This window comes from Amia ocellicauda, chromosome 14 (assembly GCF_036373705.1).
Source record: "Amia ocellicauda isolate fAmiCal2 chromosome 14, fAmiCal2.hap1, whole genome shotgun sequence".
NCBI classification, from domain to species: Eukaryota; Metazoa; Chordata; class Actinopteri; order Amiiformes; family Amiidae; genus Amia; species Amia ocellicauda.
The window spans coordinates 11,293,220-11,308,730 of NC_089863.1; the positions used below are offsets into that span (position 1 = coordinate 11,293,220).

A 15,511-nucleotide genomic window follows, 5' to 3' on the forward strand; every position below is an offset into this window, starting at 1 on the left:
GGAGCGGTCACTTGGAGGAGTTGAGACTGGACTGGACTGCACTAGATTGAGGCATGCAATTTGTTTATCATGAATGAAACTGAAAGGGAGACCAAAGAGAAACTGAGAAGTGGTCCGTGGAGATTTGTACTGATAATTCTGTGCTTGGGGTAAGAGAATGTCAAGAGTTACCTCGTGTTGAAGACCGTGTTTGATTTAACATAGTATTATAGACTGAAGTCTCGCTGCTTTTGTTTGTGCTCTTGCATTGAGATTTTAGGGATCTATTATGTTTATTGATTTTTATATCAATGGTTGTGTGCCTATCTTACGATAATTGGAGTATTTGAAATGTGGATTTATCAGTAGTGTATCCTCTGTTTTGTGTTGAAGATTAAGGGTTTTTCACTTTATTAGGTTTGATTAAGGAATATTTAAATGCACGCTGAATTGAAGATTTGAGTTGATTCTCTATTGGAGTGTTTTGGATTGGTTTCTATATTTTCTTTTTGTTATGGTTAGGTGTGTATAATATGTAATGGTTATTAATCTGCTCTGGCACTATAGATAGAGATTACACTTGCTGAGATTAATCACTTTGACATTGGACTGCCCAAACTTGATGTATCACTGTTTTTAAAACATTGTAATCTTTATGAATGAACCTGTCTTGGCATTGTGCTTATGGAAAGGGACTCACCTGAACCCCCCCCAATTAAATTAATTTGTGTGCCCTATTTATCTTACACTTTATCAATTTTTAATTATTAGTTTGGAGTTAACCTCCAATGGTGTAGTCGGCTACAACAAGCATTCTTTAGCCACTCAAGTGTTACACATCTTCTGAAACAAAATAAATACATGAAATTAAATCTGATAACCATTTTTCCCCTTTTCCTTGTTTTGTTTTGTTTTTCCGGGATGAAAATAACTCCCAAAGAGTCTGCTTTGTATATTCTGTGGAAAAAAGAAGAAAGCATGTCTCTGTCACACAATCACAAAAATCCAGCACAGAGCTGAAAGCACAGACCCTGCATTTGAATGGCTGATATGATCTAGCTGTACCTTTCATATTCTATGCAAATTAGGGACTGCTTGAGAGAGGTGTGGATCCTGGAGCTTCTGCACAGACAACATGCAAACAAGGCAACCCCTCTCTCACAGCACGGCAAGGCTTCCTGTTAAAAAAGGAAAGCAAATCAGCAGCAACAACACAATGAAGCAAATAAAATAAATATGTAATTTCCCCTAAAGAGATATGAATTATTACTACTGATGTGTTGAAACAAAAGTTGTGGTCAACAGCTGCACAGCGTCCGGGGCGTGTCTAGATGTCCATGGTGAAGGTCAATGCAAAGCAGCTCTGTTCCCCCTCACGTGAGACTCATATAAATATCGGGATGCTCTCTGCCTCGCACTGCCACCCCTCTCACCTCCATGAGGACACCATGAGGACTGCGCTGACCCTGCTGAGCATCCTGCTCTGCGTCACTTGGGGTAAGGCACCAGGAGGGAGGTCTGAGGTTTGAGGACAGATAGCAAAGCATGATGTAAAGATAATACTAAACTGTAAACTGGAATAGTAAATGATGTAAAGATAAATGTAAAACTGTAATATGAACTGCGACAGTAAAGCATGATGTAAAATTCCACTGAATCGAGACAGATAAAATCTTTGATTAAATTCCAGTGTAAACTCAGATAGTACAAATACAACTGTAAAATAAGATCACATTCAGTAAAATAGATCATTTACAGTCAAATGTATATTTAACTATTTGTTTTGTTATTTAGTTGTACTTCTGCTGCTTTATTACCATGACTGTTAGTGTTATTCATAATTATTATTATGATAACATATTACTATTGCACTAATGCAAAACAATTAAATACAATCACAGGTAATGTTAATTTACACTGAGCCATGCAAAGCAGAATTGTTTAACTAAGCGCAGGATCTCATGATATTCAACAGCAAACTGAGATAACTGCAAATGATTCACAGTCACCTGACCCTCTCTATGTGCTTGTTTATCAGTGTTATCTTCTACAGGTTTGTTGTCCCCTGATAAAGCCCTGGAGAGAAAACTGTCACAATTCCATAAACTGGATCTGAGTTAATCCAGTGTGTACACTCTGGATTGACTCGGTATAGAAATAAATGGAGTGGCTAGGCAGGAACGTACATGGCCCATGTAGGTTTTGAGTGTGGAGTTCAGTCCAGACTAAATTGATGGCCGTGGTGACTGTCTCACCCCCTCCAGTTTACTCTCTCTAAATGTTTGTGCCTCTGTCTCTGTCTCTGTCTTTGTCTCAGTTGACCTCCTGAAATGCTACACCTGCACTAACTCCCAAGAGTCCAGCTGCAATACTGAAACAAACTGCACCAATTCAGATCACGTCTGTCAGTCTGTCTACACAATCAGTTCAAACAAGAGTGAGAGATGGGTTCCTTTTCTTTATTTTATTCAAGTTTGTAACCGGCTTCTGGGTAATATTGTGCCTGAACTATCTTGCTTTGCGGATATTTAGCTTCCTTCCTTAGGTCCTGCTGCCCTGGTAAGAATTGAGTTACAGATTAATTTCCTAAATCATGTTTTATTTTTGATTAAACTTGAAGGTTACTGCATATGAAGGACACAGTACGAGACTAAGGCAGTAATACCTGTAGCTCTTCTTAATTTCCTTTGCCACCAGCTTCAGATATGATACAGTATAAGTTCTGCAAGAGTGTCTACACAACCTCCAACACTGTTAATAGAGGAATGTCTTATGCCTTCCACCTCTCTGCCCCCCGTCCTCCTTGATCTTTGTCAGCAGGAAGAGTTTTTTTGTGCCCGAAGTTCTTCTACAGGTCTGTTTTAGCTGAAAATGCAGCTGCATATATGCTGTATGTTATAGGTAACTGGATAGGAGTGTGTGAATGTGACCACCTATATAGTAGTGTCCTTTTGCATTCTGCTAACACTGGACTACTCAGAGTGCCTCCATCTCACTAGGGTATTAGTTCACTTTATTGACTTTACTCCAAAAGTGTTTGTGTCTCTGTCTCTCAGATGTGACCGTTACCAAGAGCTGTGCTGATAAAACCTGCCAAAACAGCACCAATTATATACCTACAACAGCATGCTGCAGCAACAATTATTGTAATGGTATGGACTTTCCTCTGTATTTATGCACATTTTATATATGTATATGGAGTTATTTCTGTCTCTGTACTAGTACATACACCGATCAGCCATAACATTATGACCACCTGCCTAATATTGTGTAGGTCCCCCTTTTGCCGCAAAAACAGCCTCCACTGGACTCCACTAGACCTCTGAAGGTGTGCTGTGGTATCTGGCACCAAGACGTTAGCAGCAGATCCTTTAAGTCCTGTAAGTTGCGAGGTGGGGCCTCCATGGATCGGACTTGTTTGTCCAGCACATCCCACAGATGCTCGATTGGATTGAGATCTGGGGAATTTGGAGGCCAAGTCAACACCTTGAACTCGTGATTCATCAGACCAGGCCACCTTCTTCCATTGCTCCGTGGTCCAGTTCTGATGCTCACGTGCCCATTGTAGGTGCTTTCGGCAGTGGACAGGGGTCAGCATGGGGATTTTGGAGTCCAAGTCAACACCTCGTGTTGTGTTCCTCAAACCATTCCTGAAACATTTTTGCTAAGTGGCAGGGCACATTATCCTGCTGAAAGAGGCCAATGCCATCTGGGTCAGCATGGGCACCCTGACTGGTCTGCGGCTACGCAGCCCCATACACAACAAACTGCGACGCACTGTGTGTTCTGACACCTTTCTATCAGAACCAGCATTCACTTTTTCAGCAATTTGAGCTACAGTAGCTCGTCTGTTGGATCGCACCACACGGGCCAGCCTTCTCTCCCCACGTTCATCAATGAGCCTTGGCCGCCCATGACCCTGTCGCTGGTTCACCACTTTTCCTTCCTTGCACCACTTTTGATAGGTACTGACCACTGCAGTAACTGAACACCCCACAAGAGCTGCAGTTGTGGAGATGCTCTGACCCAGTCGTCTAGCCATTACAATGTGGCCCTTGTCAAAGTCGCTCAGATCCTTACGCTTGCACATTTTTCCTGCTTCTAACACATCAATTTAATAAAAAAATGTTCACTTGCTGCCTAATATATCCCACCCACTGACAGGTGCCATGATAACGAGATTATCAGTGTTATTCACTTCACCTGTCAGTGGTCATAATGTTATGGCTGATCAGTATATGTATGGAAGAGCTATACCTTACTGAATCATTGGCTATAAATTAGTCAATTATTAATTAATTTGTGGTATAAGAAGCACACATATCTCCCACACATTACTATCTAATTTTTCCATACTGGTGAGTCAATCAGAAGTACCCAAAGCCATTTAAATATTGGATTCTGATAAACTCTGATAAATTGGTGTGATCTTTTGTTCTAGGCAATAGGTTGAAGTGCTACAATAAGACAATGGGAAAAAATGAAACTCTAACCGTATGTACCACTGAACAGAAATACTGCAAGATCACCAGGAACATCACAGGTAAAATCTCATCTTTACTGAGACTGAGTGTGTCTCTCCTCTATCTGTGCCACAGTTTGTTTTCAATATAACACAGATTAGAAAATATACCACTAAGTAGCTAAATATTACTCAAGACTTTCACAGACTCATCTCAAAGCAACTTTCAAAATTGAGGTTTTTTGTTTGGTTGGTTGGTGGGTTTATGTTGTATTTTATTTAGCTTTTGGTTTTCACTATTTTGTTTTTTCCCCAGATAACAGCATATTGAGCATAGGCTGTGAGATTAAATGTGAAAAGGCTGGTGGTATTGAATGCTGCCAAGAAGACTTCTGTAGATCTGGCAGAGACCGTCCAACCCTCTCTGTGGTACTGCTGCTGCCAGCGGGAGTCCTGCTGTTAGCTCTTTCAATGCCGGCCAGTTAGAGCACAATTGTTAACGCATGCATCTATGTAAACACCTTCAGGGTAGTTTTACAGTTTAATTATTTTCTTTCCTGAAGTCGCTTGATTACTGCCTACTGCTTACCGCTGCGAAATGTAACCTTGAAAGGCATGTGGAGAACGTTTTCGTTTTTGTATTAATATCATTGGCAAGTCTAGTAAATCGGTTTCTGTGTTTATTCCAATTTCAAATCGTCCTTAAACTCGGGTCAGACACTTGCATTAGACAGAACATGAATAGTAATAATAATAATAATAATAATAATAATAATAATAATAATACACAACTTGTGCATGTGTCATTAAAATCACAATATTATTACTATAACTGGTTAGTCAAGAGGTAGGGACAAGGGTTAAAGGCTCGAATTGGAGCTAGAGGCCTAAACATGTGACCAACATCTGAGGTTAGAGGAAATGCACAAAGTGTTCCTGTGTTATGCTTGCGATATCTGGACATGACGATGTTGGGAATGTGCGTCCATTACTGTGAAGTGTGACAGCAGTTTCTAATGGTTTTAAATTAATTGATGAGATCGATAGGGCTGTGTTCCTACTGGGATGAGGAGGGAATGATGCCAAGCTGAGTTTCTCTTCCAGTTGAAGGAAAACAGTGTTGGAGGTTGATTAATTGGCACAAAAAAAGAACTGATTTGCCGATACAAGAGAAGAAGAATGTATTCTCTCTAGTTTTAAAAATCATTTGATAGGATGAGCAGCACAAATCCTCCCCCCTCTTCTCCATGAATCAATCAATCAATCAATCAATCACTTTTAACTCGATTAATAAGTTTCACCCAGCTCTGGATAATGAGGATAAATGTATCCTGTATCTGTTTTATGGCTTCAATAAAGAATCTTCGGGACTGGAATTAGCATTGTCTGCTTGAGACGATTTTGTCCTGATACACAGTGGGCGCAGCACGAACTATGCCCATCAGAGGGGGCTCCAGTAACAGGGCTGTACGTGCCCAGGAAGGGCAGACAAACTGCGTGGACAGTGCTCACATACACACAAATACATGTGTATATTGTAACAGTTTCCAAATGTTGGTTTCACCAGTCATGGAAAGTAGCAGCACAATGAAACGTAAATGTATTTATTTTGATGCTACAGACTGAAACCTAAGACGTGGGTGAGGACAATAACAGTGTCCTGCCGATCTGCACCTGTTTCAGAGCTGAAACACAACTCCTAACTAAATCTTTAGAAAATCATAAGTTTAGTTACATGGTTCAGTTAAGAGATCAGCTAGAATGAGACACTTAAAGCATGTGCATAATCACACAGTGTGACTGAAGCAATAGCAAGCTTAACCATTTTGCTTTATCCCTGTAAAGCCTAAGGCAACCTGTGTCATTAGGTGGCAGTCTTACCTGTTGAACGTATATTTATTTAACCTGGAAGTCACTTGAGATAAGAAAATACTGTAATTTTCAAGGAATACCCAGCCAAGAAAATTAAAAACATAAAACATCACACACATCCAGACATCCATGCCACAATATTGTGAACAAACATAACTGAAGCATGATTTAAAATATCAGAAGTTATTCCATGACTGAGGAAAAGCAAAAATAAAGCCCTTTTCCTCAGATTCGGGTGCGTATGTTCCTGGTAATTTTAAGTCCAATATGGCTGCTTTACACTGACTTATATGGAATTATTCACCAAGCGCCAAATAGAAGATGGAAGATTAGCTATAATAGCTTTATACACAGCTGTACACTGCTGCATGATTCTCACTTGGCAGCAGGGATGCCAGATTGGGGGGGTTCACACCCAGTTGGGCTTTTTTTTTATTTAATTTTTGTATCCCTTTGGTACCCACATTTTGGGCTATTTCTTTCTAAATTGCAAGGTATCTCAAACTGGAATGACTTGGGAGTCCTAGATGTTGACTTTGATGTATATATTTAGGGGGACAGTCAAAGAGGAGCACTAAAACACGAATATCTAAACACGTGTTTGGATTTTCTCTTGCTAGACTGAATCCTCATTATTCGTCTCGGTAACTGTCTAAAGTAATGTTATCATGTGGTGTTTCCATAAAATAACAGACTGGTTTGGTAACGGGTTTTTATACATCCATGCAATTGGTGGATACCTTGGCTTTCCTTGCACTGTACAAATAACAAAACAAAATATGTGTAAATTGCATTTAACTGCATGAAACTAAAGAATGGGATAGGGGGTTGCAATGACAAAATAATATCCACCTGACTCTACTAACGCGTGAGAGATAAAAGCACAAACATCTCTTTCATGGGTCCCGTTCTCCTAGCGCAGATTTCCGCAGTTCTGCACAGATCTGCAGAATCCCACCGCTCCCATTGGTGGATCAGCGCAGATCTGCGCAGAATTGCATAAATCTGAGCTACACGACTTTAACGATCGCTTTATTATTATTTAACTGCACTACATCATTGCAGTTGAAGCTCCAGTACGAAACGGAGGGGACAGAGAGTGAGGGGTGAGGTTATGCAAATAGAAAAATAAGTCAAATAAAATAATCAAGTATGTATTAAATGTATTAAAGGTCTTCCTATGGCTATGGCTCCCTATAAACATCTCAAAACACTGCGCACAACTAATACATAAGTCAAACGCAATCTAATAGCAAATTGCAAGGTATATAATAAACTAGTTAAAAGAGTAATGCACATTAATAACGGGAGATGACCTTGAATGCCTCCAGGAAGTGTTTAAAATTGTCTAGATAGATTTCAAAGGGCTGTGTAAACAATTGAATGTGTATAAATAAATAAAAAAGTATACGAGCAAGAGGTCATGAATGGAATAAAACAAAGGCAGAGAAGAACAATTGAGACACTAGTCCAAATACATCTCTCTGGAAAAACAGGTTTGTCCTTCCAGTCTGGGTCCAACTGTCTCCAACACAATCTCCAATTCAATCATATTAAATGATTAAATGATTAAATGAACACGTTATTAAACAGATTCTTCTCCGTTTACACAATTTCAGCTGTTGTTCTACACAGACTCTATACATCGAGGCTGCAAAACACACTAAAAAGTAACTTCAGTATGGAAGCCGAGAGGTGCCAAGCGAGGAGCTGCAACCACGGGAATGAAGGGGGTGGTAACATCAAAAAACAAGCTCTGAGAAGACGTCTGCCGGAAGTCAAATTTTGTGCCAGAAATGACATACACAATACCGTCTATGTTCCGTGTCAATAATATCCTTGCTATGTTGAGATTCACTTGGAAATAAGTGTTTTTATTCAGGTACCCACTGGGCACACAACGTTGTAATGACATTGTTTTTTGGGCAACCAACATACACCGATCAGCCATAACATCATGACCACTGGCATGTGAAGTGAATAACACTGATAATCTTGTTATCATGGCACCTGTCAGTGGATGGGATATATTAGGCAGCAAGTGAACATTTTGTCCACAAAGTTGATGTGTGAAATGTGCAAGCGTAAGGATCTGAGCGACTTTGACAAGGGCCAAATTGTAATGGCTAGTCGACTGGGTCAGAGCATCTCCAAAACTGCAGCTCTTGTGAGGTGTTCCCGGTCTGCAGTGGTCAGTATCTATCAAAAGTGCTCCAAGGAAGGAAAAGCGGTGAACCGGCGATAGGGTCATGGGCGGCCAAGACTCACTGATGCACGTGGGGAGCAAAGGCTGGTCCGTGTGGTCCAATCCAACAGACAAGGTACTGTAGCTCAAATTGCTGAAAAAGTGAATGCTGGTTCTGATAGAAAGGTGTCAGAACACACAGTGCGTCGCAGTTTGTTGCGTATGGGGCTGCGTAGCCGCAGACCAGTCAGGGTGCCCATGCTGACCCCTGTCCACTGCCGAAAGCACCTACAATGGGCACGTGAGCATCAGAACTGGACCACGGAGCAATGGAAGAAGGTGGCCTGGTCTGATGAATCACGAGTTCAAGGTGTTGACTTGGCCTCCAAATTCCCCAGATCTCAATCCAATCGAGCATCTGTGGGATGTGCTGGACAAACAAGTCTGATCCATGGAGGCCCCACCTCGCAACTTACAGGACTTAAAGGATCTGCTGCTAACGTCTTGGTGCCAGATACCACAGCACACCTTCAGAGGTCTAGTGGAGTCCATGCCTCAACGGGTCAGGGCTGTTTTGGTGGTAAAAGGGGGACCTACACAATATTAGGCAGGTGGTCAGAATGTTATGGCTGATTGGTGTACCAACCCAACATCTTATTGCTGATGACGAATTGACATCTGTCTTAGATGTCTTTTAGTGGTTTTATTTGAGTCACGACGCCTGGCAACCAAAATATAACCAACCTACAACATATTTTTGACAACGCCAAGGCCACGTCTGTTTTTGACATAATTTATTGGTTATATTTTATTCTATACTTTAGATGAAATAACCAATACACAATCTTGGAGGTGTCTGTGTGTTGTTGGACACCCCCACACCCATCGCGCATTAGTGTTATAATTATTTACCGATTGCTAATACTTTGTGCAAGTGTGCAAGTGTATCTAGAAGAACTGATGCTGTTTTGAAGGCAAAGGATGGTCACACCATATATGGATTTGATGTAGATTTTTCTTCTGTTCACTCACTTTGCATTTAGTTAATTGATAAATATAATATATTAACATGTCTATTTTTGAAAGCATTCTTACTTTACAGCATTTTTTCACACCTGCCTAAAACTTTTGCACAGTACTGTATAACCATTATATGAACAAATTCTGACATCGGATTCTGACATCTATACAACGTTATACAGAAGTCAGCATCTGACGTCAGATTGTGGTCATATAATGGTTGAATGTGATAGTGGAACGTCAATGCAATGTTATTCTAACTAACTGTGCCAGCTAGGTAAACTCAGTCTACTATATAAAAATAGCAAAAACAACAAATGTTGGATAAATGACCAAACTCACCAACACTTTTATCTTTGTATTGTACTTAAGTTGTAAGTCAACCTGGATAAGGGCGTCTGCCAAGAAATGAAAATAATAATAATAATAATCTAGGGCTGTGCCAGTGACAGATTTTTTATACAAATATATTTAAAATTGATGTGCAAATGACTCCATTGCAATTGTGTGTGTGTGTTGTGTTATAAAACTGCTGACATAAAATTCAGACTTTTAAAGGAGCTCTTGATATAGGCTAAATTGTTTATATATTTAAAAGAACATTGTGTAAATTACGGTTACATTTTGTTTTACAAATGTGTGCTTTCTGTTATATTTTGTGGGGGGGTTCAGTGCCAAAAATACCAACAAACTTTGAATGACACTTTATTCTCGCAGCACTTGCTCATGAACAACCGTAATTACACATCTCATTTAATTAATCTGACAGGAAAAGTTTACCTAAAAAAGTTTTATATTTTTTTCAATATTTACAATAATAAGCAGTAGCCCAACATAGTTTTTTAACTGACTGCAGCTCGATGTTTTAGATACACCAGTGTCTTTAAAGCGGTTCGTTCAGAGAATGTGTTGATGCTACAGCTGTGAACAACCTGACTGAAACCTAAACCAATGTCCCGCAGCACAAATTGTTTTAGTTTCTATCGCAGCTGCAAGTTATTAAGCACAGCTTTATATTTTTAAAAAGCGGATACTGCCAATAAATCATGTCACCGTGTTGAGGCGTAATACCGTTTACCAGCACAGCCCTACTTTTATCTTTTAACACCTATTAGGTCCTATTAATAATGAACCTGGTATTGTGTATGTCACTTCTGGCAAAACATTTTAATTCCGGCAAACGATTTGTCAGAGTTGCTATCAACCCCTTTACGCCCGTGGTTACAGCTCCTGTACAGGTCCTCTTTGCCCTTCTTGCCTTCCATACTACAGTCCCTCTTGAGCATAGCAGTTGTATCACGCAAAAATGCCAACAGTGTGTCTGAAGGGGATATAGGAAATACAGCAGACAACAGAAACCAATCCAAAAATAAACAGACAAACAGACAGATCGATTGAGGCACAAAGGAGTCACTGTCACTGGCGCAATCGTGAGGGCAGCTGGAGCACGGCAGCCCGGATGTCAGTGTTGGGGCCAGGGGTCTTGCCCACGTTCTCCCAACGGCTGGTCAGGGGGTCATAGCGGTGGACCAGTGTGGACTCGCTGTAATCCTCCTGGCAGTACCCTCCCAAGACATAAAACCTGCCCTCAAGGACGGCCGAGGCTGCGTTGACATGGGGCAGCGGGAGGGGGCTGAAGCCATTCCAAAGATCGGTGCTGGGGTCGTAGGTCTCACAGGCCAGCTGGTCAGTGTAGAACTCCCCCTGTGCGCGCACCCCCCCGGCCACGTACAGCCTCCCCCCCATGGCCTCCATCACGTGCTCCGCCCGCTCCTGGCTCATGGGGGCCAGGTAGGTGGTGCCTCTCTCTGGGTGGTAGTGGAACAGGGACACCAGGCACTGGTATCGGCAGTTGAAGCCCCCTGACACGTACATCTCCCCTGCCCAGGTGGCAGCAGCCTGCCCACTCAAGGTTTGGTCCAAGGGCCGGGCAAACCTTGTGCATGTAAAATAATAATAATGCCAGTTAAAGGTTTTGGTGCAATCAAAATCCATGAATTCATATTACCTAACTAAATAACTAACCAACAGTCAACCCAGTCACCAAGAATTTGTTTCTTGTCTTTTTGTGGCCACCATACCAAAGCCTAGTTGGTATAGAGTCCTTCACGAACAAGCTGTCACAGATTTAAGTCCAAATGGAGACAATTGCAATACAGTCATGAGAGTCAATATCACCATCAGGCACAAAGAAGGAAAAAACTCATCAGGATGATCTGAGGGCCCAAGGGGGTTGCCTCCCCTCCGGTATATGTTTGTCAGTCTGTACGTCTGTCTGTGTGTGTCAATGCTTACCTCCAGCAGTCAGTGGTGGGGTTGTAGCACTCCACACTGTCCAGGTTGTGCTCAGTATCTCTGTCCCCCCCCAGGACGTAGATCAGTCCATCCCGCACCAGCACTGAGCTGTAGTTGCGGGGCTCCTGCATGTCCACCAGCCTCTGCCAGCTGTCCTCGATTGGATCATACCTGAGAGAGGGAAAGTGAGGGGTAGGGGGAAAGGAGGAGAGAGGGAGGAAGAGGGACAGAGAGAAGAAGGGGACCTTCTTTGTGAACCTTTTTTGGAAAGTGACAGTTCCCAAGGAAGATTTTCCACTGACCACTGAAGATTTACAAGGCCAAACTAGCGCCCCTTATTATTATTATTATTATTATTATTATTATTATTATTATTATTATTATTATTATTATTATTATTATTATTTTTATTTTATTTATTTATTTATTTATTTATTTATTTATTAGCAGATGCCCTTGTCTTACAAAATATAAGAGCAATACAAAGTGCAATAATACATACAAAGTGCAATAATACCCAAGCTGTCTGCTATGGGTCAGGAAGCAGAGAGCTGAAACACACCATGCAGAAGAGTTATTTTATACAGGGCAATCGGAAAATAAAACAAAGTCAACAGTCAACAAAGTATAAACCGGTTACCCGACCCGTATATTATTCCTAGCAACCCCGCATGATAACATTAGACAGTTACTGAGCCAAAGAATGAGGATTTAGTCTAGCAGGGGAAATTCTATGCATATTTTGTTTATCTATTTATCTTTCCTATGCAGTCCTCTGGTTTGACACAATCTGGAACAAACTTGAAAATTTGGAAACATTAAAAAATAGACTGGATAGGATATTGCTTAGTTATTAATGGACACCAAATGAGCACAATGGGTCGAAAGGCCTCCTCACGTTTATAAAATTTCTTATGTTCTTATGTTCTAACAGATAGGACTCCCATCTCATAGTAGTTTGAGACAATGTGTTGTGTTTCTTTGTTCACCTTCTAATTAAAAGAATGAAGGCAAATGAAGCCCCACACCCCGTCCCATTCTTCAGCTCACCGGTAGGCAGAACGCAGCGTGTCACTCTTGCCATAGAAGTGGCTGCCCCCAAGCATGTATAGCCGGTTGTTGAGGACAACAACCCCATGCCGGAAGCGGGCAGGTGGTGGCATGGCAGACAGCTGGCGCCACTCAATCTCCTTCACCAGCCCAGTGCTGGAGCGCAACGCATTGATGAACCACAGGTCGCAGCTGATCTGGCGGCGCCCAAAATCGGGGGCCAGTTGATCCCCCCCCACCAGCACCAGGGTGCAGGGGGGCTGGCGGACCCGGCAGTGCTTGTGGACGCTGTCGGTGGTGAAGCCAAACTCTTTCAGAGCAGCCTGGTAGAGCTCTGCAGATCCCTGTTGCTCCAGGGTGATGGTGACCGCCCGCACCTCCCGGAACTCCCGGAAGGTCATGAGGGGGAATCGGACCAGTTTCATTAGCTCCCCCGCCAACCCCAGCCTGCCCTCGGGGACAGCCTGGATCCAGCTGACCAGGACGCGGAACACGGCGAGCTCACTGGTGGCGCACAGAGAGTCCTGGGCCAGGTAGTGCCGTAGCCGCTCGGGGGAGAGGTCCTGGAACTTGGGGGTCTGCCCCACCTCCTGGAAGTTGCGCAACACAAAGTCCTCCGCCTGCTCCCCCAGCTCTGCCAAGCCATAGGCCTCCGCAAATGCTGCCACATCGAGGCAGGAGTGGGCATCCATCTCACACTGCAGGAAGCCCAGGCAGAGTGGCAGGGCGGCCCCAGCCTGCAGCTGCAGGGCAGCAGGGGTGAGCTCAAACACGTTACCCCAGCCCAGTGCCAGGCTCCCACTGTAGGCACAAGAAAGCAGGGCGGAGAGCTCCTGGGCACCGAGGGAGAGGAGGGGCACACGGCTCTGGCTGACCTCCCGCATCCCGCTCATGAACATGCCCCGGAAGTAGTCAAAGGCAGCTGCTAAGATGACCCTGTGAGCTGGGAGAGCGGGGGTGGGGTAGAGAGAAAGTCAGGGAGTACAAGGAAGCGAAGGGAGAGAGAGGGAAGAGGGGAGAAAGAGGCAGGAGAGAAAGGATAGATGCACTGATGAAAGTTTGCGAACAATATTGTACCCCACACCACTCTCTCAATCCCAAATCTGGAGCTGTAAAGAAACCCAACCAGGAGACACAGAAATGCTCCAGCACCACTGCTTGAGACAACTTGAATTCCTAGCTACATCATTACAATCAGTGATTTGATTAAAACAATCAAATCACAGCCTAACAACATGCCAACAACAAGCTGGTTACCGTGGAAACACTTGCCTCCCGTCTCCAGGACCACATCGCAGCCCAGCCACTCCCCCCGCAGCTCTGCAATAGCCAGCAAGTTGCCCAGTCTCTGATCACACGTTGAGCTGCTCCCCTTAGTGCTCTCCTCAGTTTGACGGCACAGATCCAGCACCCTGGGGGCCCCAAGAGCTTCCACCACGGCCCTCAACTCTGCCACGATCTCCTCAGTCATCCCGGCGATCTTCCCAGTATATGCAAAGTCCACCACTGCGGCCAGCCCGGTTCTGCTCACTCCAGGGCCCAGGGAGAGCTCTGAGACAGTGTCGAGATGGTCCTTAACAAGGGAGCTGACTGCAGCCATTACAGGGGCGTGAACTTCAAAGCTACCCCCATCCGCGGTTCGCAGAGTGAGGTCAGTGAGCACTCCAGACTCCCGGAATTCAAGCAGAGTGCAGAACAGCTCAGCCGGGTATTCCTCATTCCGGAATATTCGTATACATTCTTCTTCTTCTTCTTCTTCTTCCTCCTTCCTCTCCTTCCCGTCCGTCTCCACCTTGTCTTCTGCACTGCTGCCTATTGGCTTGAGGCCTCTGGGAAGTAAGTGGAGTGATCCAGACATTGCCATTTTCACTGCCAGGTGTTTAGACGATCTTTTGTCACTTTTTCTTTTTCCTTCAGGATCAGGAGTGATTAAGTGATTAATTTGTTTTCTATAATAATAATAAACAAACAAAAAAATTAAATCCCCCAAATAGTTTCATCAGTTTTCTTGCCCCTAATAAACCTAAGAATCTCAAAATCAACACCAAGTGGCACATTAGGAACTGGTTATGAAGCTGACAAGAGGCACAGCGCAAATGCTCAGACGAATATGTTTGAACTGATTCACTGCTCTGAGATGTGTGTAACCTAGAGACTAAGCCCAGTCCAAGCTCCATTTCTGTCTCCCATTCCTTCTCTGTGTGTGTGTTTGTGTGTGTGTGTGCCTGTCACTAAACAATCTCCCTCTAGACATAAACAGGCCCCTATAAATAGCCAAAAGCATGGGGGAACTGGTTGTGCTGTTCATCGGCTGTTTTCCTCATGTTATGGAGGACAGTGGCAGGGCTAGAGGTCAGATAATAGCATTTCCTGTCACCTGCGCTGAAGTCCAGTTCCTGTGTGCCACTCTGTCAGGAAGGGGAATGAGGGTAGTGGTGTTGGGGGAGGGGGTAGGGTCAGTGCGGGCGACAGGTCTGCTGAAAGGCCCCGCAGGAGGACTGGGTCTCACGGCCACACAGACGAGCAAACAGGTGTCTTTAAATAGCTTAGAGTCAAGTGTATTGAGTTGCAACCTTGGCGTTAAAGACACACATTTGACAAGATTTACAAGGGTGAAGGAAGCTGCAGTCCCACAGAGCTGAATCAAA

General features: G+C 43.4%; 1 protein-coding gene and 1 long non-coding RNA gene across 2 annotated transcripts; one reads left to right on the forward strand and one right to left on the reverse strand.

Annotated features, from left to right (window-relative positions):
- Positions 1-1,374: 1,374 nt before the first annotated feature.
- On the forward strand, positions 1,375-6,002 carry LOC136768687 (uncharacterized). The gene is made up of 5 exons (XR_010822013.1): positions 1,375-1,476; positions 2,297-2,416; positions 3,036-3,131; positions 4,421-4,522; positions 4,758-6,002. It is a non-coding gene; the product is annotated as an uncharacterized LOC136768687 (long non-coding RNA).
- A 3,275-nt stretch (positions 6,003-9,277) lies between these two features.
- Positions 9,278-15,079, reverse strand: LOC136768686 (kelch-like protein 33). The gene is made up of 4 exons (XM_066722995.1): positions 14,121-15,079; positions 12,864-13,806; positions 11,814-11,984; positions 9,278-11,454 (listed from the first exon to the last, which is right to left on the reverse strand). The coding sequence occupies exons 1-4, from the start codon at positions 14,725-14,727 to the stop codon at positions 10,935-10,937; spliced, it is 2,241 nt and encodes a 746-aa protein (XP_066579092.1). The 5' UTR covers positions 14,728-15,079; the 3' UTR covers positions 9,278-10,934.
- Positions 15,080-15,511: the final 432 nt, after the last annotated feature.